The sequence below is a fragment of the Bubalus kerabau genome, chromosome 2 (assembly GCF_029407905.1).
Source record: "Bubalus kerabau isolate K-KA32 ecotype Philippines breed swamp buffalo chromosome 2, PCC_UOA_SB_1v2, whole genome shotgun sequence".
Taxonomy (NCBI): Eukaryota; Metazoa; Chordata; class Mammalia; order Artiodactyla; family Bovidae; genus Bubalus; species Bubalus kerabau.
Genome location: NC_073625.1, coordinates 189,096,901 through 189,123,613, shown reverse-complemented (window position 1 = coordinate 189,123,613; position 26,713 = coordinate 189,096,901). Strand labels below are relative to the sequence as shown.

Genomic DNA, 26,713 nt, shown 5'->3' with positions numbered 1-26,713 from the left:
CTCCCCATCAAATCTTGCAATATGCTCTTTTCATAATAAATATTCTAAATACTGATCTGGCTGGAACTACTGCAATGCTTCCTCATTGGTGCCCAGAGCAATTAAATGCAAAACCATTAGTCAATGGAAGGCCCTCTCAGGACAATGGAAGGGTCCTGACCCATTATTAACTATCGGTCGAGGATGTGCTTGTATTTTTCCACAGGATGCAGATTCTCCAATTTAGACAGGCTGATTCACCATGTTGCAGACCCCCAGACATCCAGTTCACCCATTGCTTCGATCACAAAAGAGGAGCCGCCAGAAGGGGAGGCAAGATAAACATCGAGGTCCCGGCGAGACTGACGAGGCTGCTGCAGCGCGAACTCCAACCAGAAAATAATTCTACTTATTCTGTTTTGGCTTGTCTACCCTCTTCTTATGTTTTTCTCTTTACCAATGATTCTGGAAAACTTAATGTACATGTGACTTTAAACTGGTGGACCCAATGTAGTGACCTGTGAACAATGTATGCTCTCATCTTGTTTAAACCCTCAATATAATGTTTGCTCCTTTGTAGTGTTACAATGTCCACCTTATCTTATAATGTAACCACTTATTGATATAACTATAGTCTTGCTGTATTACAACAACTTCAGGATTTAATGTGATTGCGACGATTTGTGGGCTTACTTATTTTAGGAATATCAGCTTTAATAACCGCAATTACTTCTGTTACTGTGGCAGCAATATCATTGACTCAACAAGTGCATACTGCCCAATATGTTGATACCATGTTTAAAAATGTTTCACTAACTCTAACAACACAGGAAGCTATAGATAGGAAATTAGAGATGAGAGTAGACGCCTTAGAAGAGACAATAATGCATATTGGGACTGATTTACAGGCTTTAAAAGTGAAAATGGCTTTGTCTTGCCACGCTGATTACCGGTGGATATGCGTGACATCTTTAAAGATAAATGAGACAGATTATGAATGGGAAAAAATCAAAAATCATATCTCAGGTGTTTGGAACAGCCCTGACATTGGCCTGGACTTAGGGAAACTTCATAATCAAATCTAGACCCTGAAACACTCTCGACTGGATTTTACCGCAGCTAATGACTTTTTTCACACCTTCTCTAACTTTCATTTCAGGAAAAAACATTCTGTCTAATATCCTTAGATACATCGCTGCTGGTGCTTTAATTTTGCTTCTCATATTCATTCTTCCTTGTATTGTCAGGATTCTTCGGCAGAACATTCAGAAGCTCGCGACTGAGCTGCCTCTGGCTGTTTTAAGAAATAAAAAAGGGGGAGATGCTGGGAGCCGGCATATTGCATATTGAGTGAGGATCTGGAATAGCTCAACTGGAATTCTATCACTGCTGAGAGCCAGCGTGCGGCACTCCACCCATGACAAAGGTCATGAGGAAAGAGGCTCGGCATACGCAAAGGCGGGATCGAGCCTCAGGAGTCCCCCTGGAAATTCTCGAGCATCTACCCCCAAAACCAGAGTCTGCCTACTTTCTGCTTTGTGCTTTCACCTACACCTCTGACTTTACGGGGGGCTGTCCCCCACTACCTCTCTCTGAAAAAAGAGTTAGCTCACAGCTCCAGTTAATAATTCCTGGATGTGACAGTGTTTCAACCTACAAACTCCTTTGGAAATCCTCTAGCCTGCCTGAATGGGTTTTTCCGGCCACATGTGATTGTTCAGAGCCTCCCAACTGTGAGAGGCAGGAGATGTTCTAAACTGCCTAAACACAGATTCCTTTGAGTAGTTAAAAGATTGATTAGAAAATGTATTGGTGAAGGGTTTTTCACTTGTTGGGCCAATGTTTGCTGCTAAGTCTCCATACTCCTTACCTACTGTGTCCTTGACAGTGTATTGATTGATATAATGGGTGTATAGAAATGTAAAATGCCGCTTTGTCCAATGCTTTTTGGAAGGCTGGCGCCTGACTTTGGAATAATCACCTTTAGAGAAAGATAAGTTTCTTAAAATGTTAACAGGCCTCCGGGCCAGAAGATGATGTCAATCACCTGAACTTTTGCATATGATAAGTTTGCAGGAAGAAAGCCTGGCTTGCTGCATGACTCTACCCCTTCCCCCATTATCCTCTATGCATAACTTAAGGTATAAAAACTACTTTGGAAAATAAAGTGCGGGCCTTGTTCACTGAAACTTGGTCTCCCCATGTCATTCTTCCCTTTAACTTCCGGCTGAGCGTCCATCTGGAGCGTGGATGTCCTCTGCGACCATTTATTTGCCTGGGCTTCTAAGACCCACTCGAGAAGGTGTCTAAGGTGGGGCACCTTCCGCTATTCGAGAGGGCGCCTGCGGCCTCCGTGGTCAGAGCTAACCTGGTGTCACGGGTTATATTGATTTTCCGCGTAAACCAAGCCACTCAGCTTCTTTTCTCCACTGAATTTTCCTACTGAGCTATCCTTATTTCAGCCGCTTTTCTCCACTGAATTTCTTCACTGAGCTATCCTCATTCTATTACTCTTTGAATCTTTGATGAATAAATAAATATAAATAGGTCGCCGACGCCGTCCCCGCTTCGAATACCCTGGATCAGCCGGGGCTGGACCCCGGCAACCGACATGATGGACATGAGTTTGAGTAGGCTCTGGGAGTTGGTGATGGACAGGGAAGCCTGGCATGCTGCAGTCCATGGGGTCACAAAGTCAGACACCACTGAGCAACTGAACTGAACTGAATACTCAACTCCAGGTGGTACTAGTGGTAAGAACCCTCTGGCCAATGCAGGAGACCTAAGAGATGCAGGTTCAGTCCCTGGGTGGGGAAGATCCTCTGAGGGAGGAAATGGCAACCCACTCCAGTATTCTTGTTTGGGAAATCCCATTGACAGAGGAGCCTAGCCAGCCATGGTCCATGGGGTCATAAAGAGACATGACTGAAGCAACTTAGCATGCATATGATGTCATGTAACTCGCATATGACGTCAAATCCACTGAGATCCTAAGTCCAGCTATGGGACTCCATAGAAGGCCATGGGGAGACAGAGATAGACAGGGAGGAAAGGTCACGTGGCAATGAGGGCAGAGCAGGACAGATACTGCCATGAACAGCCAGCAGCCACCAGAAATGGGAAGAGGTGAGAAGGTGTTCTTCCCTCAAGCCTTCTGTGAGAGCACAGCCCTGTGACACATGGATCTCAGACTCCTCCTTCCAGATCTATGAGAAATTATTTCTATTCTCTTAAGCCACCCAGCTTGTGGACTTGTTACAGCACCTCCAGGAAACTAATATAATCCAATACTTTGATTCCTGTTTTGTGTTACATTTAGGCTTGTGAATATTAAGCAAATACAATTAAAAGTGAATAATTTGATCCTTAACTTCATCGGTGTTCCACTTACTTTCTGTAGTTATGTCTGACAATAGGTGCATTCTTTGTATCTAGCAATACTACAAGACTAGCATTTGGGTTCGGAGAAGGCAATGGCACCCCACTCCAGTACTCTTGCCTGGAAAATCCCATGGGCAGAGGAGCCTGGTAGGCTGCAGTCTATGGGGTCGCTAAGAGTTGGACATGACTGAGTGACTTCACTTTCACTTTTCACTTTCATGCATTGGAGAAGGACATGGCAACCCACTCCAGTGTTCTTGCCTGGGGAATCCCAGGGATGAGGAAGCCTGGTGGGCTGCCCTCTATGGGATCGCACAGAGTCGGACACGACTGAAGCAACTTAGCAGCAGCAGCAGCAGCATTTGGGTTAAGCACAAGTTTCTAGCCATGAAAGCCTCTCCCAGCAATGCACCTTCGAAGCATCCTCAGAAATGTCCTAGATGCTGCCTGCATTCCCAGATAAACGGCAGCCTGCTCCCAGTTCAGAGACTCAGGGGAGAATACAGCTTCCTTCCTTGAGTGTTATTTATCTAGGTAATAGGCAAATAAGAAGTTAAAAAAAAAATGCTTTAGATGAGAATACCTGAACAGTAATGACCTGGCACAGAAATGAGTGAGAAGACATCTTACTTTAGGAACAAGGAAACCATGCATACCGTGACAGGAGTCCTTCCAGAGCACCCTAAAGGGGCCATGACGTCAGTGATGTTAAGTACTGAGCACCTGGTTTGGGGGCTCTCTGCCTCATTGCCCGTCAGAGAAGATACCATTTTCTCTCTAGTAATTAATAACCAATTTGTGGGAAAACACTCTGAGGTTAGGTAGCTAACCCAGTTGTTTACCCAACTTTCTCCCAATTTTGTGTGTCTACTGATGCTCCTTACCTAAACCAAGCATTCCTGATGGTTTCAGAAGGTGACATTCCAGCTTGGACACTCCTGCGCTATACTCAGTGGCTGGCATCCCACTGTGGGAAAGAGCTTTCCCTCCTCCCATTTATGCTTATTTGGTTATAGGAGCATGGACTTGTTTCTGTCAATGGGCTATAATTCATTACTAGTATTGTTTATTTAAAATATTATCCCAGGGACTTCCCTGGTGGTCCAGTGGTTAAGAATCTACTTGCCAATGCAGGGAATATGGGTTCAATCTCTGGTCTGGGAACTAAGATCCCACATGTCACGGCGCAACTAAACCCACTCACTGCAACTTTGGAAGCCTGTGTGCTCCGGAGCCCCGAGACAAGAGCAGCTGCAGCAGTGAGAAGCCTGTGAACCATGACTAGAAAGCAGCCCCACCCGCTGCAACTAGAGAAAGGCTGCATGCAGCCATGGAGAGCCGGTGGGTTGCAAAGAAGACCCAGCACAGCCAAAAAAAAAAAAAAAATCTCATCTCATATTTGGCCAGTGAGAGCCACTTCATTTTTAAGCACTGTCTTATTTTTTGACACCAGATATTCCCAGCTCATCTCACTTTCCTTGGCCCAGTGATGACACCATCCCAGTCTCCAAGGATGCCTGCCTGGCTCCTTCAATAGGAAACGGTACACAGAAACCAAGAGTTAGCACCAGGGGTGCTCACTGCTGCTGGGATGCTGCTGTTTCCAGGGCCTATCTCCAGCCGAGAGAAGACACCTGCACCCACAACACATACACACACACACACACACACACACATACACACACATCACACACACATACTTCTCTGCTTACCTGCTCTCCAGTTTTTCCTGATATCTTTCATTTCAACCCAGCACCACACGATTCATCCAGTCCCCTCAGCCCCACCGATATCTGTAACTCCATTACCGTTAGGGAGAAGCTGTCTCCTTTCTGTGTTATATCTGACAACAATGCGTAATCTGAATCTAACCATGAGGAAACAACAGACACATTCAAAAGAAGAAAGTCTATAAAATAAATGGCTTGTACCCTCCAAAAATGACAAGCTTACAGGAGACAAAGAAAGGCCAAGATATGGTTCCAAATTAAAGGAAATGAAACACACAGGATGAGTAAATGCCGAGTGTGCCCACACACTAGATCCTGGCCCAGGGGAAAATCCATAAAAGAAAAAGAAAAATAAAAATCTATAGAAAGATTTCAAAAGTCTATATAAAAATCTATAAAAGACATTATTGGACATTTGAACATAGACTGTGGATTAGATAATAGCATTACACCCATGTTAAACTTCCTGATCTTGATCTTTGTGTGCAGTTATATGTGCTATGCTTAGTTGCTAAGTTGTGTCTGACTCTTTGCGACCCCATGGACTATAGCCCACCAGGCTCCTCTGTCCATGGGGATTCTCCAGGCAAGAATACTGGAGTGGGTTGCCATGCCCTCCTCCAAGGGGATCTCTATAACCCAGGGATAGAACCCAGCTCTCCCCCATTGAGGGCGGATTCTTTACCATCTGAGCTACCAGGGAAGCAGTTACACGAGAATATCTTATTTACAGGAAATACATACTAACGTATTTAGAAATAAAAGGGTATAATGTCTGCAACTTGCTCTCAAATGGTTCATGAAAAAGTGTGTGTGAGTGTGTGTGTGTGTGTGTGTGTATGTATATACATCTGCACACACACACACAGATGAAAGAAGGTGAAGGGAGAAGCAAATGAGGATGAATGTTAAGAATCTGACCATTGAGCCTGGCCCCACAGCTGGGCTGCGCTGGTGGCTCAGTAGTAAAGAAATCCTCCTGCAATGCAGGCAATTCAACAGGAGATGTGGGTTTGATCCATGGGTTGGGAAGCTCCCCTGGAAAAGTGCATGGCAACCTGCTTCAGTATTCTTGCCTGGAGAATCCCATGGACAGAGGAGCCTGATGGGCTATAGTCCATGGGGTCACAAAAGAATCGGACATGACTTAGCACATGGCAGAGCTAGACCAGACACACCTCACCATTTGCTCTGCCCTAGGCTCACTCTACTTGAGATTCAAAGTCCCAGGACAGAGAGGCTGGTTCGCCCACCTTAGGCCCTCTCCTGCCTCCTGCTGGACCTGGGCTACAGCAGAAGGTCAGTGGGATGGAGCCTCAGGGGTCTCTACTGGCTTCTGTAAGGGGACAGAAGATCCTGAGACTCCCCTGCTGATCACAGCTGCACACAAGGGAGGGAAGTCAGCTCCCCAAAGATCAGAGTGCTGCTAAAAATATATATTAATAAATGTCCTTCGCAGGAATGTTGACACTGATTCTCTCACAGCCAAGGAAGCTGAGGTCTAGAAAGGTTAAATAACCTTTCAAGGTCAAAGAGCAAGTTTGAGGTAGAGATGGAACAGAAATGAAGACAAATATGCCATCTCTGTGCTACTCAAAGAATGGTCTGTGGACCCACAGTATCACATCACCTGGGAAATGGAGGTTCTCAGATGCCACCCCAGGTCTGCTGAGTCAGGATCTGCATTTTAACAAGTTTTGAATGATTCCCATGCACATTACAGTGTAAGAAGCAATGCTCTATCTCTAAGGGTTTAACCTAAAAAAAGGCGGGAGCGGGGGGGTGGATTTGTGATTATAGGAGTTCTATGTAACATTCTTATCATTTTCTCCTGTGAGTTTGAAAAATTGTATCCAAATAAAGTTACAAAAGAAAACGAAAATAAATACCCACTAAAAAAAGGTAAGTGTTGAACTACTTCTGTCTAGACTAGCACTAGATGGGAAATGAATCGACAAGCTAACTGTTCTAGGAAGAGCCAGATGTCTGAAGTCACTTCTGAGACCCCGTGGGCACACCAGCCACCAGCCTGGGCCAGAGAAGCTGCAAAGGATGTGTAGGCGGCACATGGCTGGGAGATGGAGCCTAAGGGACCCAGAACACACGCTGTGGCATAAACATTACTGTGAGCAGAAGGTGTTTGAGTTTTTGAAATCTCTCATCTGCCTAAAAACAGAGCCTCCAAAACAACTCAACTGTCATCAATCCTCCCTGCGAGCAACTAGGAGAGACTGAGTCTTAGTACCAGAGGCGGGAAGCACCCACCTCACACCCTGTGACTCTGTCACAACTGTATCCTGGCCCCCTGCCAGTCTCCCAAGGGCCCGTTTACCTTTCCAAAAAGTCATTTGCTTTCCCAAACATGCCCTCCTCCTCTTCCCCTACTAAGGTGGTATATACACCCCAAATTCTAAGGCCCCCAGGAGTCACCTTTTTCTGTGAACTCCCACACACATGTGGCTAAATCTGTCTTCTCTCTTGTGCATCTGTCTTTTGTCAGTTTAATTCACATGCCCCCAGTCATTCAACCTAACAGGGTAGAGGGAAAACTCTTCCTGACAGAGATCAGCAGGAGAGAGTGTGGCTTAGAGACGAGACATCCCAGCTCTAGACTCCGCCCTCACCTTCAGCCTCCTCCAAGGAGTGCGTGTGGGATTCACAAGTCTCCTAGGAGGACTCTCAGAGAGCCCACAAGGTGCTCTCGGAAGAGAAAGGGGTGTTTTGGTCTGTGTTTAACTTGTTCAGATTTCATTTTCTCTTCCAAAGTCCCAGCTCAGCGAGGCCACTCGTTAAGTTCAGAGTTAATATACTTATTTCACCCAGAGCCATTTACTCATCCTGCTGCTGCTGCTAAGTTGCTTCAGTTGTGTCCAACTCTGTGCGACCCCATAGACGGCAGCCCACCAGGCTCTCCCGTCCCTGGGATTCTCCAGGCAAGAACACTGGAGTGGGTTGCCATTTCCTTCTCCAATGCATGAAAGTGAAGTTGCTCAGTCATGTCCAACCCTTAGCGACCCCATGGACTGCAGCCTACTCATCCTACCAAGATGATATTCAGTGGACTAGAAACCACTGAGAACCCCAGAGGTTTTCAGTCTGTCTGTCACTGCAGAAGCAAAGGTGGACAACTCAGCAGCGTTCCTGGTCACCACTTCCACCATGGATAAACCATTCAACAGTTATGGGGAGGGCGGGCATCCACATGTGTCTTATCAGGAAACTGGGGGTGGGGGATCTGCTGGCTGCAGGGTGGCACAGTGCCCCCGACTTACCACTGATCCCTGGAGAACGAGATGATGAAGCGAATGCCAGGGGGAAGCTGGGCCATTGACGCCTCCCTGGATGTGGAGCTTCGGTCATAAAATAAGATGCTTCATAAATAGGTTCTTAATCCCAGGAAGCGAGTAAGGATGCTCGTGGGGCCTCGCCTCCTCTCTTTCCTCCAGGAGAGGCTCAGCTGTCTACAAGGAGAAGGAGAGGTGGAAAGGTCAGGCGTCGTCAGAGGCCCTGGCGGAAGTAACTACACGCAGTGTGGTCACCCAGCCCAGAGCAGAGCCAGACGCGATAGGGCACTCCCACCATAACAGCCACCTGGTGGGGGTGGAGTGTGTGCCCTGCGGGGGCAGCTTATTCAACCATCACTGAAAGGAACTTCACATGATGTTCTGAGGGTGCAATGAAGAGAGAACGGCTGAATTTATCTCCATCCGGAAGGCATCCAGAGATCAACTGCTCACTCTTCACCACCACACTCTGCAGAGCTGACGTTCATACTCACAGGAGACCAGCAGGAGCCCAGAGGTCACACCAGGTGCTCAGTCACCAGAGAGCCACCAACCAGCCGGTCCTGATTCCCCCGCTGGGGGCCAGGCCACATCTGAGCTACAGTAACAGAGAGGAACGTAGGCCTGGACCAGGTGGTGAGTTATCAAACCCATCATTTGACTGTGGCTTTGCAATGGAGTCTAAATACATGTAATGCCATGGGGATAAACACCTCGAATCAGCCTCCTCATTTCTCACTCCTGTGGTCACTGCAGGGGCCTTGGAAAATGGCCCCTTTCTGAGCAAGACAGGAAGAAAGCGGCAGGGAGGCCTGGCCGCCCATTCCAAAGCCAACCTCACCACGCGTGCTGTCTTCCAGTTTTTCTCCTATGTTCGCTGGGTGAGGAGGAATCTTGGGGACCCATGCATTACCTTACAGAGCACACCACGCCCTCGGGAGCATGTACGGTTCCATCTTAGCACTTATGGAAAAGTCACAGGTTATACGGTGTTTTTAAAGAAGGCTAGTTTTGATGGAACATTGATTTTGATTTAAAGCTTAGAAATGTATTCAATGTCTTTAAACAACTTCCCTGAGATAACAGACAAGTAACAGCCAACAGTTCTAAGTTAGAGGATCTAAAATGGGCCTCAGGATCCCCATGTTCACACCTGCCTTCCCTCTAGAGTGAGCTTTCAAAATGCACCTTGGCAAGCCATCACACAAGATGCTTGCTCCTTAGAAGAAAAGCTATGACAAACCTAGACAGCATATTAAAAAGCAAAGACATCACTTTGCCAACACAGGTATGTGTAGTCAAAGCTACGGATTTTTTCAGTAGTCATGTACGAATGTGAGAGTTGGACCACAAAGACGGTTGAGTGCTGAGGAATTGATGCTTTTGGTGCTGAAGAAGACTCTTGAGAGACCCTTGGACTGCAAGGAGATCAAACCAGTTAATCCTGAAGGAAATCAGTCCTGAATATTCATTGGAAGGACTGATGCTGAAGCTGAAGCTCCAATACTTTGGCCACCTGATGGGAACAGCCAACTCGTTGGAAAAGACCCTGATGCTGGGAAAGATAGAGGACAGGAAAAGGGGGTGACAGAGGATGAAATAGTTGGATGGCATCACCAACTCAATGGACATGAGTTTGAGCAAACTCAGGGAGATAGTGAAGGACAAGGAAGTCTGGTGTGCTGCAGTCCATGGGGTTGCAAAGAGTCAGACATGACTGCTGCGATGCTGAACAACAAGCTGTCATACCTGTCCCCTGACCCCATCTCCTCTCAGAGAGGCAACGAGGCCCCTCCTTCTGCTTCAGCCAGGAGAACTACACCTTTGCTCCTCCCAGCTCATCATCCTGCCTGGAGTGCCACCTGCCCTCGTGGCTGGCCCTGGGCTGGGTAATCCCAGGCATGTCACAAACTTACTGTTCCCTCACTTGCCCCAGCTAAAAAACAGGGATGGTGGCATCTACATTTTTGGGTTGCTATTAAAAATGAGATGTGCGATCTGTGGACAGCCCTGAGCACAGAGCCTGGTGTGGAGGAGATGCCCAGTCAGGAGGAGCTGGTTCTGTTCTCAGCAGACATCACGAGAGGCATCAAGGGACTGCAGGCGACCACCCAGCCCCCATTCCCTGGTCTAGCACAGAGCCAGCGCCCAGGAGACGTGTGGAATTAAGCTCCACAAGCGTTTCAACACTGTTGTTGCTCATATCTCTAGATTTTAAAAAGATTTTATTAAAATTCTGCTCAAAATGAGTGGGCCTAAACATACTTTGAGAAGGGGCTTCTCAGGTGGTGCTAGAGGTGAAGAACTCACCTGCCAATGTAGGAGACATAAGAGACCAGGCCTCCAACCCTGGGTTGGAAAGATCCCCTGGAGAAGGGCATGGCAACCCACTCCAGTATTCTTGCCTGGAGAATCCCATGGACAGAGAAGCCGGGCAGGCTATGGTCCATAGCGTCGCAAAGGGTTGGACACAACTGAAGTGACTGCACCCATATGTTGAGAAACAATTTTTGGGTGCTGACTTTAAAGTAAAGGATTTGGTCTGAATTTTACAGCACCTGGGAATGGATGGTCAGAAGCAAATGTCCTCCTCCATCCAGACACTGCTTCTCTAGGTACAGTTTATCTGGAAGTATCCAACTGCATCTACTACACCCACTAAGGGACTGCCCTGGTGGCTCAGAGGCAAAGAATCTGCCTGCAGTGCAGGAGACTCGGGTTCAGTCCTTGGGTTGGGAAGATCCCCTGAAGGGGGAAATGGCAACTCACTCCAGTATTCTTGCCTGGAGAATCCCATGGACAGAGGAGCTGAGCGGGCTACAGTCCAAAGGGTCGCAAAGACTCACATATGACTGAGCTACTAAGCACACACGAACACACCAACTCATCAGTCAACCTCAATACAAGGCTGGTAAAACTTGGAACTTTAAAACAAAATCCAGAAGACATTGGAAAAATCAGCAGGAAAAAAAAAAAATCTCGATTTCCTTTGAAAACTACGGTTCTTCCTCCTCCTATAAAATGGGTGAACTCCAGTGCTATAAATTCTCACCGTTGGTGCAGTTAAGATGTGTAAACATACTGATTTTACATGTTGGACGTTAAGAGCTCGATTTAATTAGGCCCTTTCCTCCAAAGTCTGACGGGTGACCACTGACCATTCCAGCAAGGGGCTGGTTAAGAACTCCGAGGACACGGCTGACAATTCTGTGCTCTCCTGCCAGCCCCACGGCTGGCCCAGAGGCTGGCCCGGGGCGCTGGACACCTGGGGCAAATTCAGGTTGGTCCAGTTTCCCTCAGTCCCCTCCCCGCCCTTGCTTCCTCTGGGCAGGTCCCCTCCAAAGAGAGAACAGCAGAACTGGAGCTGATCACTTGGTTTAAGCCTTGTTTTTGACACATAACCCAAGTACATAAAAAGAACATGCACTTTTTAAAAAATGGCTCTTAATAGACACCTGGAACTCACAGCACCACAGGAGGGAAAAGTGTAAGAATATCCAGTTTCAAAGATAACAACTTCAGAAGCACCCCACCACAGCATCTCTGTTACAATCCACAAAGCACGTTTTTATACCCATCATGTGAAAGAGCCCAACTTAGTCTATAAACTGTAAAACTTTGAAATGGAATGACCTGAAGGCAATATGAATTCTGGAGCTCCACCTTTGGCCTCACCACTTGCGGAAGAGTCCTGTGTACTCACTGGAGGTGAAAAAGAGACTCAAAGGCAAGCAATGAAGAGAATAACACAGAAAGGGTCTTCCCACAACTGAAGCTCTGTTGTCAGTAGTCAAAGCAATCCCATGCATACCTTAAATAATCTACCTAAAGGCAAAGCTTTTAAGCTGGGTCTTATTTTAAGACAAACAAGTTTTCATACATTTTTCTTTTATGAGGGAGAGAAAGATAATGAGTGAGGGAAACTTGCTTTCCAGAGAAAACACTTTCTATGGTCTGTGCTTTAGGCTGTTAGCAATATTAAAGATTAATGACAATAGCCAGTATCTCTTTCCTGGGCTTCAGTACAAATGCAAACCCTCCATCTCCATCGCTTTCTCCCACCAACAATCAGCACCCCAGGTGGTGTGCACAACACAGAACCTGTAAAGGCACTTCCAAAACCATGTGGTAAGACTCTGGGGGTCTCCAGTCCTGGGTTCTCAAGGTTCATTTTAAAAGGCCTTAAAGAAAGAGCAATGGGGAAATTTAATCTAGTTACCAACTCAGACATCCTCAGAGGATTGAAATTCAAGGGCAGGTGGGCACTGTCCAGGAGGGCAGCTCAGGGAGAGGAAAGGAAAGACGGGCTAGAGAAATTCAAACCTGAAGGTGGGGCGAGGGGCCTCCAGCACTGGGGTCGCAGTCACGGGTCGCCAGGTCACGGGGATCAGCAGGGTGGCTGCGGAGGCTGGGACGGCAGGAGGGTGCGGGCAGGAGGAAAAATAAGCCAGACTGGGGTTGCCCCGAGGCCGGGTGACTTTCCGGGGCTCTGGGTCCTGTAAATCACTCCCGGAGGCTCCAGGCTCTGGGGACCAGCCACTCAGAGACAAACAACCCGAAGGCCCCGGGTGCGGGCGCCGGCTCCTCCCCGCTGTCGGTCCCGGAGGAGGACAGGCGGGCACGCCCCCGTCTCAGCCGCGCGATGGCCCCGCACCCTGCTCCCCGCCCGACCCCCGGCATAGCTGTCACCGCGGCCCGGCGGCCCGGGAGGGGCCCGGGAGGACGGCTCGGCTCGCCAGCGCCCGGAGCTCCGATGGGCGGATGCCGGCCCGGCACCGGCTCCGCGCCTCCGCTCCCGGGTCCCGGGGCGCCCGGGTGATCCCGTAGACCCACCCGCGCCCGGCTGCATCCGCCCCCTTGGGCCCGGTGGTCGCCCGGCCCCGGACCAGCACAAAGACGCGCGCCCGGCGCAGGGACCCGGCTCCCCGCGCGTCGCCAGCGCTGGCAGGTGTCGCTCGGCCCCGGCGCCCTGGTTCCCAGGCCCGGCCGGCGCGGGCGGTGGGCAGGGGTCCGCGCATCGCAAGCCCTCTCCCCGCCCCGTCCAGGTCCCCACGCCTCACCTGCGCCCCAAGGCCCGCGCCCCGCCGCCCGGCCCCGCCGCCGCGGGCGCTTCCTGTCGCGACTTCCTGGGGCGGCGCGGAGGCCCCGGCGGCCCTTTCACTTTCAGCGACCGCGGGGCGCCGGCTCGGGCCCCTCCCCTCCGGCTCATCCTCCTCCCGTCCTCCCCCGGCCCCGGAGCCGCCCGGGGGCCCTGACAGCCTGGGGACGGCGGGCGGGGCGCCCCCACGCGGAGCCCGGGGCATCGCCGCGCAGGAGTCCTCCCCGCGGCCCCAGGTCCCGGCAGCACCTGCCTGTGCGCGCCCGGGCTTGAGTTCCCACTGACCGAAGAGGCGTTCCCCAAGGACGCTTAGTCCTCAAGGCAGGTCCTACCCAGAGCGCGGCTTCCGAGAAAGGATGGCACTAAAGGGGCAGCCTTGCCGCTGCCACCTGCCCCCAACATTATTCCTATTGCCTCCTCTCAGGGGTCAGACTTAGACTGACGTTGTATTAAATGAAAATGGGGCCCATGATAACTGTGTTGACCCATCTTTGATCACACCTGTGTAAGTGTGACACGCGGCTCACCTCACCTGCTCTCAATCACCTGCTCTAGACCAACCTCCCCTGTGCAGTTAGACATCCCCTCTCCTAATCCAGACCCTTGGCACCACCCCCTCCCCGCCCAAGCCTGATTATTTTCCTCGGGACCTGCAGAGCACCCAGGGTGGACACATGGCATCCAAACCCAGCCCAGGTGCCTGCTCCCAGGAAAGCAGCTCCCGGGAAGGGCCCATGAGACAGAAAAGAAACTCCAGGCAGAAGTGTCCGCACGATTAAACCATCGCTTGAAGCTAAAACAAATTCAACGCCTGGCTGTAAATGCCCCAGAGGTCTGTAGGAGACAGAGGGCCCTGTGGCCTCTGGGCAGGCACCCACCTGGGTCTCGGGAGACCCACCCAGGGTCTCGGGGGCCCTGCTGTGCCTGGAGAACACCTTGCCATTCTTTCCTGCTGGCTGAACTGGGTGTCAAATACCCCACCTCTGTTGGCTTTTGAGACGCCTCCTCCATGTGGGAAGGAGAACTGCTACTTCACTGAAGCCGGAGGTTGAGCCGAAGGACGGCTGCTGCTCACCCTGTAAGGGAGGCGGCCCGTCTCCTGATTTCTGCCTCCCCTGGGTGAGGTCTCTTTCCCCAGACCTCCTCTCTCAGACAGTTCTCCTCCCTTCCCTAACTCTCCATTCCTGTGGATTCAAGCCTGCCCAGCCTGGCTTCCCTGTCCCTCCAAGTCAACCTGCACTCTCACCTGCCCAGGGCTCTGCTCAGGGCTCCTCAGGCTCCCAGCCTCCAAGCAAGCCCTCCCTCCCCAAATCCACTTCTCCAGCACCTCAAACTGCCCTCCCAAAGCAGACTGGACCCTGGCGTTCCTGAGGAAACCTTTCAAGACCCCCCTTTAGATCAGGAATGAGCCCCAGTCCTTACTAGCTAGAAAGCAAGATCCAAACCCACTCATGACTTCAGGACCAAAGCTCAGACCGTTCTTCAGTTTCCAAGACTTTCTCACACGTCAGGTTGCTATCTCTGCCCTGGGCCTCCAGGCCAGCCTTTTCTAGTGAGCTCAAACTTCAAGACCCAGGTCAAGTATTTGTTGGTTTACTGCTTTCCCAGGGCGCTACAGGAACCTCTGGGTCCTGACTTAACTATCACAATGAACTAGTACTGGTTATTTCTAAACCTGTCTCCTGACCCCTAGCCTGGGACCAAGGGATTCTCAGGGTCCTGCCCAACTCAGAAGGCCTCATCCATGTTTGCCAACAGCACGAAAAGATGCGGGGGAACTCAGCACAGGGAGCCCCTCCGTTTCTACACCATTCCTCACCTAGAAAGAGATGATACTTGTGTGGCACACCGGGGAAACCAGAGGAACCTGAGCTGGTCTGTATAATATTTGCCAAAAACATCCATCTATTAATTTTGCTGTTGTTGTTTTATCCACTCAGTCCTGTCTAACTCTTGTGACTCCATGGACTGTGGCCCACCAGGTTCCTCTGTCCATGGAATTGCCCAGGCAAGAATACGGGAGCTGGTTGCCATTTCCTTCGCTGGGGGATCTTCCAAGCCCAGGGATCGAACCTACAACTCCTGCATCTCCTGCACTGGCAGGCAGATTCTTACCACTGAGCCTCCAGGGAAGCCCCTATTAATTTTACAAAGATTAAAATAGTAATATTTTACAAAATACAGTTTTTACGTTATTATTTTGTATGATTGATTGTAAGAAATATTTGAAAAGTATTAGGGAGACAGTAAATTTGTATGAAATTTCCAAATAAAACAGTTCACATTTTGGAATGAAAACAAGTAATTGCTCCAGTGGACATACCAGGTCTCATGCTTGACGTGGGTGCACGTAAGCTCAGGACGGGAGACAGCTGCGATGTTACCACGGGGACACTTTCTTGGTTAAAGTAGATGATCACCTGAAAGTCTTTCTTACAATCACACACATTTCCCAAAAGTTGAAATTATATTTAAGAATCTGACACTCTTTTTTTTCAACTTGTTATGTTGACATTTCTTATGCGAATCAACAAATAAATTTCCAGCCCAGTTGACATTTCATATCCAGCATTTCAAGCTCATGACGAAGCATGTCGGTCAGCACAGCAGTGCCCGCGGGCTGCTGGTGCCAAAGCCGACGGCCGGGCTTCCAGAGAGATGAGCCCAGGGTGCCCAGACCTGGGGCTGCCTCTGAACACACCTGCCTGGGTGGCCCTCGGCTTTAACCTCAAACTTCCATGTTGAGTTCAAATTTATTTTGATTTTATTTCAGAAAAGAGGAACAGACCCAATGAGAGGTACAAACACTCTGATCCAACAGACATGTCTTGGGTGCCTACCGGAGCCAGCCCTGAGCCAGGCACGGAGGCCTCAGTCAACAGGGGCCTTGCTTTCGCAGGATTCATAGAGCAAAGGCGTGTGGCAGGAACAGGCTGGTCCTCTCAGAGGGAAACTGATGTGAGCATGAGGGAGGACTCAGGTTCATTTCCTGGGGTAACCATAACAAAGGACCTCAAACTGGGTGACTTAAGATAATAGACATTTACGGTCTCTCAGTTCTGGAGGCCAAGACATGGGCAGGGGACTTCCCTCCAGTCCAGTGGTTATGACTTCACCTCTCAGTGCATGGGTGCAGGCTTGATTCCTGGCCAGGGAGCTAAGATCACACATGCGTCTCAGCCAAAAAAAACTAAAACAAAAACATAAAAACAAAACCAATATTGCAACAAATTCAATAAAGACTTTAAAAATGGCCCATATTAAGAAAAAAAAAAAAACTAATAAAAAAAAAGATGTTGGCAGGGCTGTGCTCCCTCCAAAGTCTCCAGGGAAGTTTCTGTTTCACATCTTTCTCTCAGCTTCTGATGTCACTGGCCATCCCGGGTGCTTTTGACCTTGTCGGGGTGTGTGTGTGTGTGTGTTAGCTGCTCAGTCGTGTCCAACTCTTTGCAACCCCATAGACTGTAGCCTTCCAGTTTCCTCTGTCCATGGGATTCTCCAGGCAAGATTACTGGAGTGGGCTGCCATTGCCTTCTTGTAGCTACATGGCTCTAATCAGCCTCTGTATTTACCTTCCCCTGGATTGTCTGCATTCATATTGTCTTTTCTCCCTCTGTCTGTATCTCTGTTTCCCTCTGATAAGGACACCAGTTATGCTGGATATATGCTCCCAATGCCAAGAGGGAGCATATATCTATATCTATATCTATATCTATCTATCTATCTATCTATCTATATATATAACTATAACTAAACTCATTATATCTGCAGTGATCCCATTTCCACTAAGGCCACATTCAGAGCTTCAGGGAAGAACATGAATTTGTGGGGTGGGGCAGGGCAGGAGGGGAACATTATTTAACACAGAACAAGGCTTTAAGGTTCTGTATAAGCCTGAACAGTACTAGGGAGGGCACTCCCAGGTGAGCAGCATCAGGAAGTTGGCACCTGAGGTCCACGGAAGTCAGGGGAGTGGGCTGTCACTGGGATCCAGGGCGCTGAGGCTGCAGAGGGACCTGTTGGACTGAGAGGGACTTTAGCAGAGGAGTAGCGGGGGAAAGATTCAGGGAATCCACAGCCCCATCTCTGCTCCAGACCTCCCACTGCCTGACCTAGGAGGGGGCAGAGGCCAGGGGAATCCCTTGGACACAGTGCAGCGCTGGACAGATGTGGTCCTTTCCTTGCCAAGAGCTTCCAGCTAGCGGAGGTGTCAAGTCACCAGCGATCACAACACCAACTCTCGTTATAATAGGAGACACTGTTGTTGTTTAGTTGATAAGTCTTGTTGGACTCTTTGTGACCCCATAGACTGTAGCCCACCAGACTCCTCTGTCCATGGGATTTCCCAGGCAAGAATACTGGAGTGGGTTCCCATTTCCTCCTCCAGGGGATCTTCCTGACCCAGGGATCGAACCTGAGTCTCCTGCATTGGTGGGCAGATTCTTTAACACTGTACCACCTGGGAAGTCCAATAGGGGACATGGGTGCCAAAGAGGGTTGCCTGACCCAGACTTGATGGTCACAGGAGGTGACATGTCAGGAGTACACTAGGAGTTGGCCTAAAGCTTGGAGAAGAGAAGTCTGTGCAGAGGGAGCACTGCAGGTACAAAAGCCTCCGAGACAGGCTGATTGGGGAGTGGGGATGGAGCGGGGTGAGTGAGAGGGCAAGGCTGAGGACTCTGGCAGCAATCTGACTGTTGTCTGGGAGTGCAGATGGAAGGAAGGTCTAAGAGGTGACAGAAAGGAGGCAAATGAGGAGGAAGAGGGTAGACACCCAACTGTTGGACCTGGGCAGTTACGTGGATGGTGGCGTCTTCACAGAGACAGGGAACAAACAGAGGACAAACAGACTCGAGGGGCGGAGGCAGGGACAGGGAATTAGTTTATATTTGTTGAGCGATCGGTTCCTGAAGGACCATTCAGTGGGGATGTTGACTGGAGTTGGACATGTGTGTCTGGAGTCTGTGGAAGAACCCTAGGCTGGTGAGGGATGTGGGTGTAGACGACCAGGAGGGAAGAAAGCTTGCCAACACCTATGGGCCACGCAGGGAGATGGGCTGGAAGCTGAGGATGGAGCAGAGGGAAAAGCCAGAAGACTGTGATGTCCAGGAACCCGAGGGAGACACTGGGGGCTGCAAAGAAGTCAGGGTCTACTGACTTCACCTGGAAGGGGATGACTGAAGTTTCCATGGGTGTGGGGTGGGGTGGGTGTGGAAAAGGAGACAACATGGAGCAGAAAACCATTCCAGGAAGGTTGGCTGTACTAAGAAAGGAAAGGCCCAACGCTGGAGAGGGACTTAGGGAGGAGAAGGGATATGTTTTAAATGTGTGGACATTTTCAAGCATAGATGAAAATAGAGATAACATAACAAAGCCCCAGGGACCCAACACCAGCCTTCGTCAATGATCAGTGTATGGCCAGTTTTGTTTCCTGTATTGACTCACTTCCTGTCCCAGGATTATTTTGCAGAAAATCCCAGACATTATATTTCACCTATACAATTTCATGTGTATTTCTAAAAGATACATTTTTAAGCATAACCATTTTACCATCATCATGGCTCCCCCAAGCAAGAATAATCCCATAGCAGCATCAACTCCCCAGCCCATGTTTTCACTCCCCTGCGTGTCCTGTAAGTGGCCTCATGCTCTGAGTTCACTTTCAGGTGGGGACACGAACAGCCCATGTTAGCGTATTGTCTGACATGTCTCCTAGGTCTCTCCGTCTGGAGATTCCCCTCTGTCTTTGTCCCGAGCCATTTGTCGCTGTCATCACGGAGGCCGGGCCCTTCTTCTTGTGGAGTTTCCTACACTGTGTGCTATGCTGACTCTTTCTTTATGACATAATCAAACTCATTCTTTGCGCATTTCCTTTGTATTTCCTGAAACTGGCAATGAGGTCTCGAGGTCTGATCATATTCTGGTTGATTCAAGGCAGAGAGGCACCAAGCATCGGGTCATCCTCTGTGGTATTAGACATGCCTCACCTAAATTCCGGAGACGGCAATGGCACCCCACTCCAGTACTCTTGCCTGGAAAATCCCATGGATGGAGAAGTCTGGTGGGCTACAGTCCATGGGGTCGTGGAGAGTCGGGACACGACTGAGCGACTTCACTTTCACTTTTCATTTTCATGCATTGGAGAAGGCAATGGCAACCCACTCCAGTGTTCTTGCCTGGAGAATCCCAGGGACAGGGGAGCCTGGTGGGCTGCCGTCTATGGGGTCACACAGAGTCAGACACGACTGAAGCGACTTAGCAGCAGCAGCAGCACCTAAATTCATTACTTCATTAGAGATAGAATCCATACTTGCGAGATGCCGACATCAGAATTCCATTGTTTCTTTTTTATTTGCTAGCATACTTTTATAAAAAGAAACATCCCCTCTGGGGTTTCCCTGGTGGCTCAGTGGTAAATAATCTGACTGCCAATGCAGGAGACATGGGTTCAATCCCTGGTCTAGGAAGATCCCATATACTGTGGAGCAACTAAGCCTATGTGCCAAGACTACTGAGCCCGCACTCTAGAGCCCAGGAACCACAACTAATGAGCCTGTGAGCCACAGCTACTGAAGCCTGCGTGCCCTAGAGCCTGTGCTCTGCAGTAAGAGAAGCCACTGCACTAAGCCCATGTACTGCAATGAAGAGTAACCCCTACTCAGCACGGCTAGAGAAAGCCTGGGCAGCAACGAAGACCCAGCACAGTAAACAATACATAAATAAAATTATATAAATGTGCTGTGCTACATATATATATATATAAAGAGAAATGTGCCCTCATCAGTCATTCAATTATTCAGTTAACTCTGAGGCACAGTTCATATAGGAAAGGATAAAGGTGAAATTCCATATTCATCAGTGGTCCAAATAATGAGCTGATTTTCTAGTATTCTTCAAAAGTGAGCCGTGAGTTTTTTGTGCTCTGCGTTTTCACGCTCAGCATTAGTGGGTGGAGCCACAGTCGCTGTGTTTGCATGCACTCCCTTTGTTACTCTCCTCCCTGACTCTCACTGGACCACACTGGCCACTCCTTGGCCAGTGGGAGCCTCTTCTAACTGACTCCTGGGTCCTTCTGATGTGACCCAGGCACTTTGTCTTCCAGGGTGACCACGGTCCTAGGAAGCTTGTCTCATGCATATCCTGCCCAGACTGGAGTCAGCCCCTCCCCCAGGAGACCAGGTCCTGGAGCAGCCAGAAGGGAAGGTGGGGGTGGGCAGGAAAGGGAGCTCCAAGCTTGAATGACACAAGTCCCACTACAGGAAGAAAGAGCAGGAATCCAGAGTATGTGAGGAGGAATGAGCCTCGGGCTGGAGAAGGGGTGAAGGAAATGGGCAGGACCAGAGCGCAGTCCCTCTGCAGGTGAGAAGGCACGAGGGGTGGAGTCTTACCTCTGTTCCCTTTGTCACAGAAAGGAGTCAGTTGTGAAAGTGAAGAGGGAGGTGTTTGGGGGGACATCCAGAGAGTTCAGGGGAACCTCTGGGAACCCTGGGGAGGGGACAGCAGGTGCAGCTGGGAAACCAGAAGGAAGGTCATGAGATGAGCGTCTCTTGGTGCCAGTCTGTGAGGCAGTGCAAATGTGTCCGAGAGTCCAGTGGCACTGAGAGAGGACATAGCAGTGGACAGCTCCACGTGGAAGGCTTGGCTTTCACCACCCTCTATTCACAGGGAACATTCACTCCTTTCTCTGGTCTTAAGAAACAGGCAATTTCAACCCTGCTGGAAGGTGGGGTCATCCATATGAGAGAGTCACCAAAAATGAGCACCTACTATGTACCTGAAGAACTATGGACAGAGGTTCAGGACATTGTACAGGAGGCAGTGATCAAGACTGTCCCCAAGAAAAAGAAATGCAAAAAGGCAAAATGGTTGTCTGAGGCGGTCTTACAAACAGCTTCCCTGTAGGGCTTCCCTTATAGTTCAGTCGGTAAGGAATCTGCCTGCAGTGCAGGAGACCCTGGTTCAATCCCTGGGTCAGAAAGATCCCCTGGAGAAGGAAATGGCAACCCACTCCAGGATCCTTGCCTGGAAAATCTCAGGGACACAGGAGCCTGGTGGGCTGCAGTCCATGGGGTCACAAAGAGTCTGGCATGACTGAGCGACTAACACATACTTACTTACAAACAGCTGAAAAAAGAAGAGAAGTGAAAGGCAAAACAGAAAAGGGAAGATATACCTATCTGAATACAGAGTCCCAAAGAATAGAAAGGAGAGATAAGAAAGCCTTCCTCAGTGATCAATGCAAAGAAATAGAGGAAAACAACAGAATGGGAAAGACTAGCAATCTCTTCAAGAAAATCAGAGATACTAAGGGAACATTTCATGCAAAGATGGGCAAAATAAAGGACAGAAATGATATGGACCTAACAGAAGCAGAAGATATTAAGAAGTGGTGGCAAGAATACACAGAAGAGCTATACAAAAATATCTTAATGACCCAGATAACCAATCACCAAGCCAGACATCCTGGAGTCCAAAGTCAGGTGGGACTTAGGAAGTATCACTATGAATAAAGCTAGTGGAGGTGATAGAATTCCAGCTGAGCTATTTCAAGTCCTAAAAGATGATGCTATAAAAGCGTTGCACTCAATATGCCAGCAAATTTGGAAAACTCAGCAGTGGCCACAGGACTGGAAAAGGTCAGTTTTCATGCCAATCCCAAAGAAAGGCAATGCCAAAGAATGTTCAAACTACTGCACAATCACACTCATCTCACGCATTAGCAAAGTAATGCTCAAAATTCTCCAAGCCAGGCTTCAACAGTACATGAACAGTGAACTTCCAAGCTGGATTTAGAAAAGGAAGAGGAACCAGAGATCAAATTGCCAACATCTGTTGGATCATCAAAAAAGAAAGAGAGTTCCAGAAAAAACATCTACTTCTGCTTTATTGACTATGGCAAAGCCCTTAACTGTGTGGATCACAACAAACTGTGGAAAATTCTGAAAGATATGAGAATACCAGACCACCTTACCTGCCTCCTGAGAAATCTGTATGCAGGTCAAGATGCAACAGTTCGAACTGGACGTGGAACAACGGACTGGTTCCAAATTGGGAAAGGAGTATGTCAAGGCTATATGTTGTTGCCCTGCTTATCTAACTTATATGCAGAGTACATCATGTGAAATGCCAGAATGGATGAAGCACAAGCTGGAATTGAGATTGCTGGGAGAAATGTCAAGAACCTCAGATATGCAGTGACACCACCCTTATGGCAGAAAGCAAAGTGGAGCTAAAGAGCCTCTTGATGAAAGTGAAAAGGGAGAGTAGAAAAGTTGGCTTAAAACTCAACATTCAGAAAATGAGGGTCATGGCATCCAGTCCATCACTTCATGGCAAATAGATGGGGAAACAATGGAAACAGTGACAGACTATTTTGGGGAGCTCCAAAATCTCTGCAGATGGTGACTGCAGCCATGAAATTAAAAGATGTTTGCTGCTTGGAAGAAAAGCTATGACCAACCTAGACAGCATATTAAAAAGCAGAGACATTACTTTTCTGTCAAAATCTGTCTAGTCAAAGCTATGGTTTTTACAGTAGTCATATATGGATGTGAGAGTGGGACCATAAAGAAAGCTGAGTGCAGAAGAATTGATGCTTTTGAACTATGGTGTTGGAGAAGACTCTTGACAGTCCCTTGGACTGCAAGGAGATCAAACCATTCAATTCTAAAGGAATTTCTGAAGCTGAAACTCCAATACTTTGGACACCTGATGTGAAGAATTGACTCATTGGAAGAGACCCTGATGCTGGGAAAGATTGAAGGCAGGAACAGAAGGGGGTAACAGAGGATGAGATGGTTGGATGGCACCAATGGCTCAATGCACATGAGTCTGAGCAAGCTCTGGGAGTTGGTGATGAACTGGAAAGCCTGGTGTGCTGCAGTCCATGGGGTCGCAAAAAGTTGGACATGACTGAGCTACTGAACTGAACTACGTGCACAATAAGCTCTATGTAGAAGCAGGGGTTGCCATGAGAAATAAGACAAAAAAAAAAAAAAAAAAAAAAAAAAAAAGGACCTTCCACCAAGAAGCTCTGTCTCTGCAGGGAAACCATGAGGCATGGCAGGTGCAAATTCAGAGAGGGCAGACATTGCCCGGGGAGGGCAGAGGGGGACGAGGGCCCCAGCAGGGAGCCTTGAGGAAGCTGGGCTTCGGAGCACAAGAAAATGCCTCCAGCTTCGAGGCATGGAAAGCATGAAATATTATTGGAGAGATAAGGAAAGGTAACATCAGTACATATTTACTTACTGTGAAGGCATCTCATTTTATCTCTATTGATCAAACAGCAAGAATTCTAGCAGTATGGGGTAGTCAACTGGTGCACCAGGGAGGTTTTTGGTTCAGTTGCTAATGTTGTTGGTAAAGAACAGAATGAAAAGCCTCCCACTAGAAGCATGTCCTGTATTGCAGGCAGACAAGAGTCCACATGCCAAGAAGTTGTGGTCCCATCAAGGACAGAGAAGCAGGCCTGCTAGGTCCCAGGGGGCCCAGAGAGAAGAAGGCCAGGCCTTCAGGCTTCCCTGGTAGCTCAGTGGTGAAGAATTCACCCGCTAATGCAGAAGACACAGATTCAATCCCTGATCCCACAAGACTCAGAGCAACTAAGCCATGGCATCACAATCACTGAGCCTGTGCGCTACAGCCAAGCAGCTGCAACTACCCAAGTCCTTCGCTCGGGATCCCGTGCTAGGCAACAAAAGAAGATACTGCAGTGAGAAGCCTGCACACTGCAACTGGAGCAGCCCTCGCTCTCCGCAGCTAGAGAAAGTGTGAGCAGTAACGAAGACCCACCACAAAGATAAATAAATAAAAAGAAGGCCAGGCCTTGGGGTGCTGCAAGCTGCCAATCTCTTGACTCAACCCTAGCTGACTCACTCTGTCCCCACCCAAGGCTCTTGTCTGGATGGGAAGGGCCCAGGCAGCGGGGCTTAACAGTATTTAGAAACATTCTCAGGGAATGTCAGAGACTGAGCTCAGCTCCAAAACAAGATTGCTGAGAAGAGGTCTAAGCTGGACAGAACAATCTCAGGGAACTCATAGTTTCTTTATAAACAGAGAAAAGGGTCAGAGTGGAGAGTTGTTGCCTCTGGGCTGTGAGAAGAGGCACAGAAAAGACCAAGCCATGTTTTTTCAAGTACTAGAATAATAATAAAATTAATGTAAAAAAAAAAAGATAGAAGGCACACACACATGCTTAGCCTAGGCCATGACTCATTAGTGGTAGGATTTTAGACCTCATGATACTGTGGTTCAGCTGGTAAAGAATCCGCCTGCAATGCAGGAGACCTGGGTTCGATCCCTGGGTTGGGAAGATCCCCTGGAGAAGGGAAAGGCTACCCACTCCAGTAGTCTGGCCTGGAGAATTCCATGGACTGTATCCTCATGGGGTTGCAAAGAGTCGGACATGACTAAGCAACTTTCACATCCTGCGTTAGGACACATTTTGTGGGGAGTAGCTTTGCAAATCCTGTGATAACACCTAACATGGAGGCACCCGCCCATTTGCAAGGGTGTGTGTTTTAGTCACTCAGTCGTGAATGACTCTTTGTGACCCCATGGACTGGAGCCCACCAGCCTCCTCTGTCCATGGGATTCTCCAGGCAAGAATATTGGAGTAGATAGTCAATCCCTTCTCCAGGGGATCTTCCCACCCCAGGGATCAAATTCGCATCGCCTGCGCTGGCAGGCAGATGCTTTACTGTCTGAGCTGTCCTGTGATAACATCTAACATTGAGGCAACTGCCCATTTGCAAGGGTGGCCCTCGGCAAACTGCCTGTGTAAGACAGGGTCAAATGTTCCTACTCCCAGCCCCCGGTGATGGTTTCTTGCTTTTTTTCTGTGCTGTAATAAGGGGAGTGGTCCCTGGAAAATGCCTGAGAGCCCTGGGAGTAGCCAGACCCTGGCTCCACAGGGGCTGCTAGATATTTGCACTGACCTATGCTTTCAGCCAGGAACCCCCCAGCCCCACCCCAGGGCTAACTTGTTGTTGGAGCCCATCTGTTGTAATTCCTCCTAGTTTTAAGCCTATAGGTAGTAGGTCAGGGAGAGGAAAACAGGAATCTGGCTCATCAGCAAAGGAGTGGAGTCATACCGTGGCCCCCCATCCCCCACCTCCAGCTGAGCTAGTGCAGATAAACAGGATAAGAAAGGTGGAATCTTTTTTTTTTTTTTTTTTAAAGATTTTTGGATGTGGATCATCTTAAAGTCTTTATTGAATTTGTTACAGTATTGCTTCTGTTTTTTTATGTTTTGGTGTTTTGATCCCAAGGCATGGGGGACCTTAGCCCCAAGCCGGGGATTGAACCTGCGACCCTCGCATTGGAAGGTGAAGCCTTAACCACTGGGCCACCAAGGAAGTCTGCGAATTGGGATCTTTTAATGAGGTCTTCCACAAAGCTTGACACTTTTCAGTCTAGGTGTGGTTTGGTAAATTATGTGTTATAAATCACAGGGTTGTGCTTTAAATTTCCCTCTGGGCCTGTATTTGGTGATTTATGAAGAGGGGGTACTTTTATTTGAAACAATATGTTAACAGCCTGGTGGGAGAATGTGACTACAGTGGGCCCTGTTCACCTTTGGATTCTGCATCTGTAGATTCAACCAACCAGTGGATGGAAAATATTAAAAATACTTAAAAAAAAATTCAAGAAAACTCCAAAAAAAAAAAACTTGGATTTGCTACACATCAACAACTATTGACACAGCATTGACATTGTATTAGGTATTAGAAGTCATCTAGGGATAACCTGACTTCAAGCTAGGCTTCAACAGTATGTGAACCGAGAACTTCCAAATGTAAAAGCTGGGTTCAGAAAAGGCAGAGGAACCAGAGATGAAATGGCCAACATCCATTGGATCATAGAGAAAACAACAGAATTTCAGAAAAACATCTACTTCTCCTTTATTGACTATGCAAAAGGCTTTGACAGTTGGATCACAACAAACTGAAAAATTCTTTTTTTCTTTTTTTTCAAAATTCTTAAAAAGATGGGAATACCAGACCACCTTACCTGGTTCTTGAGAAACCTGTGTTCGGGTAAAGAAGCAACAGTTAGAATTGGACATGGAACAATGGACTAGTTCAAAATTGGGAAAGGAATACATCAAGGATGTATATCGTCACCCTGCTTATTTAACTTATATGCAGAGTACATCATGTGAAATGCCAGACTGGATGAATCAGTCAAGCTGGAGTCAACACTGCGGGGAGAAATACCAACAACCTCAGATATGTAGATGA

General features: G+C 48.6%; 1 protein-coding gene across 1 annotated transcript in view; it reads right to left on the bottom strand.

The window, feature by feature from the left end:
• The window catches only part of SLC37A1 (solute carrier family 37 member 1), an 82,464-nt gene extending 68,918 nt beyond the window's left edge, over nt 1–13,546 (bottom strand). Inside the window, exons 1-2 of the mRNA XM_055569743.1 lie at nt 13,435–13,546; nt 8,363–8,551 (exon numbers count right to left, since the gene is read on the bottom strand). Coding sequence (XP_055425718.1) covers nt 8,363–8,418 — 56 coding nt within the window. The 5' untranslated portion in view covers nt 8,419–8,551; nt 13,435–13,546. The remainder of the gene's footprint in view (nt 1–8,362; nt 8,552–13,434) is intronic.
• Nucleotides 13,547–26,713: the final 13,167 nt, after the last annotated feature.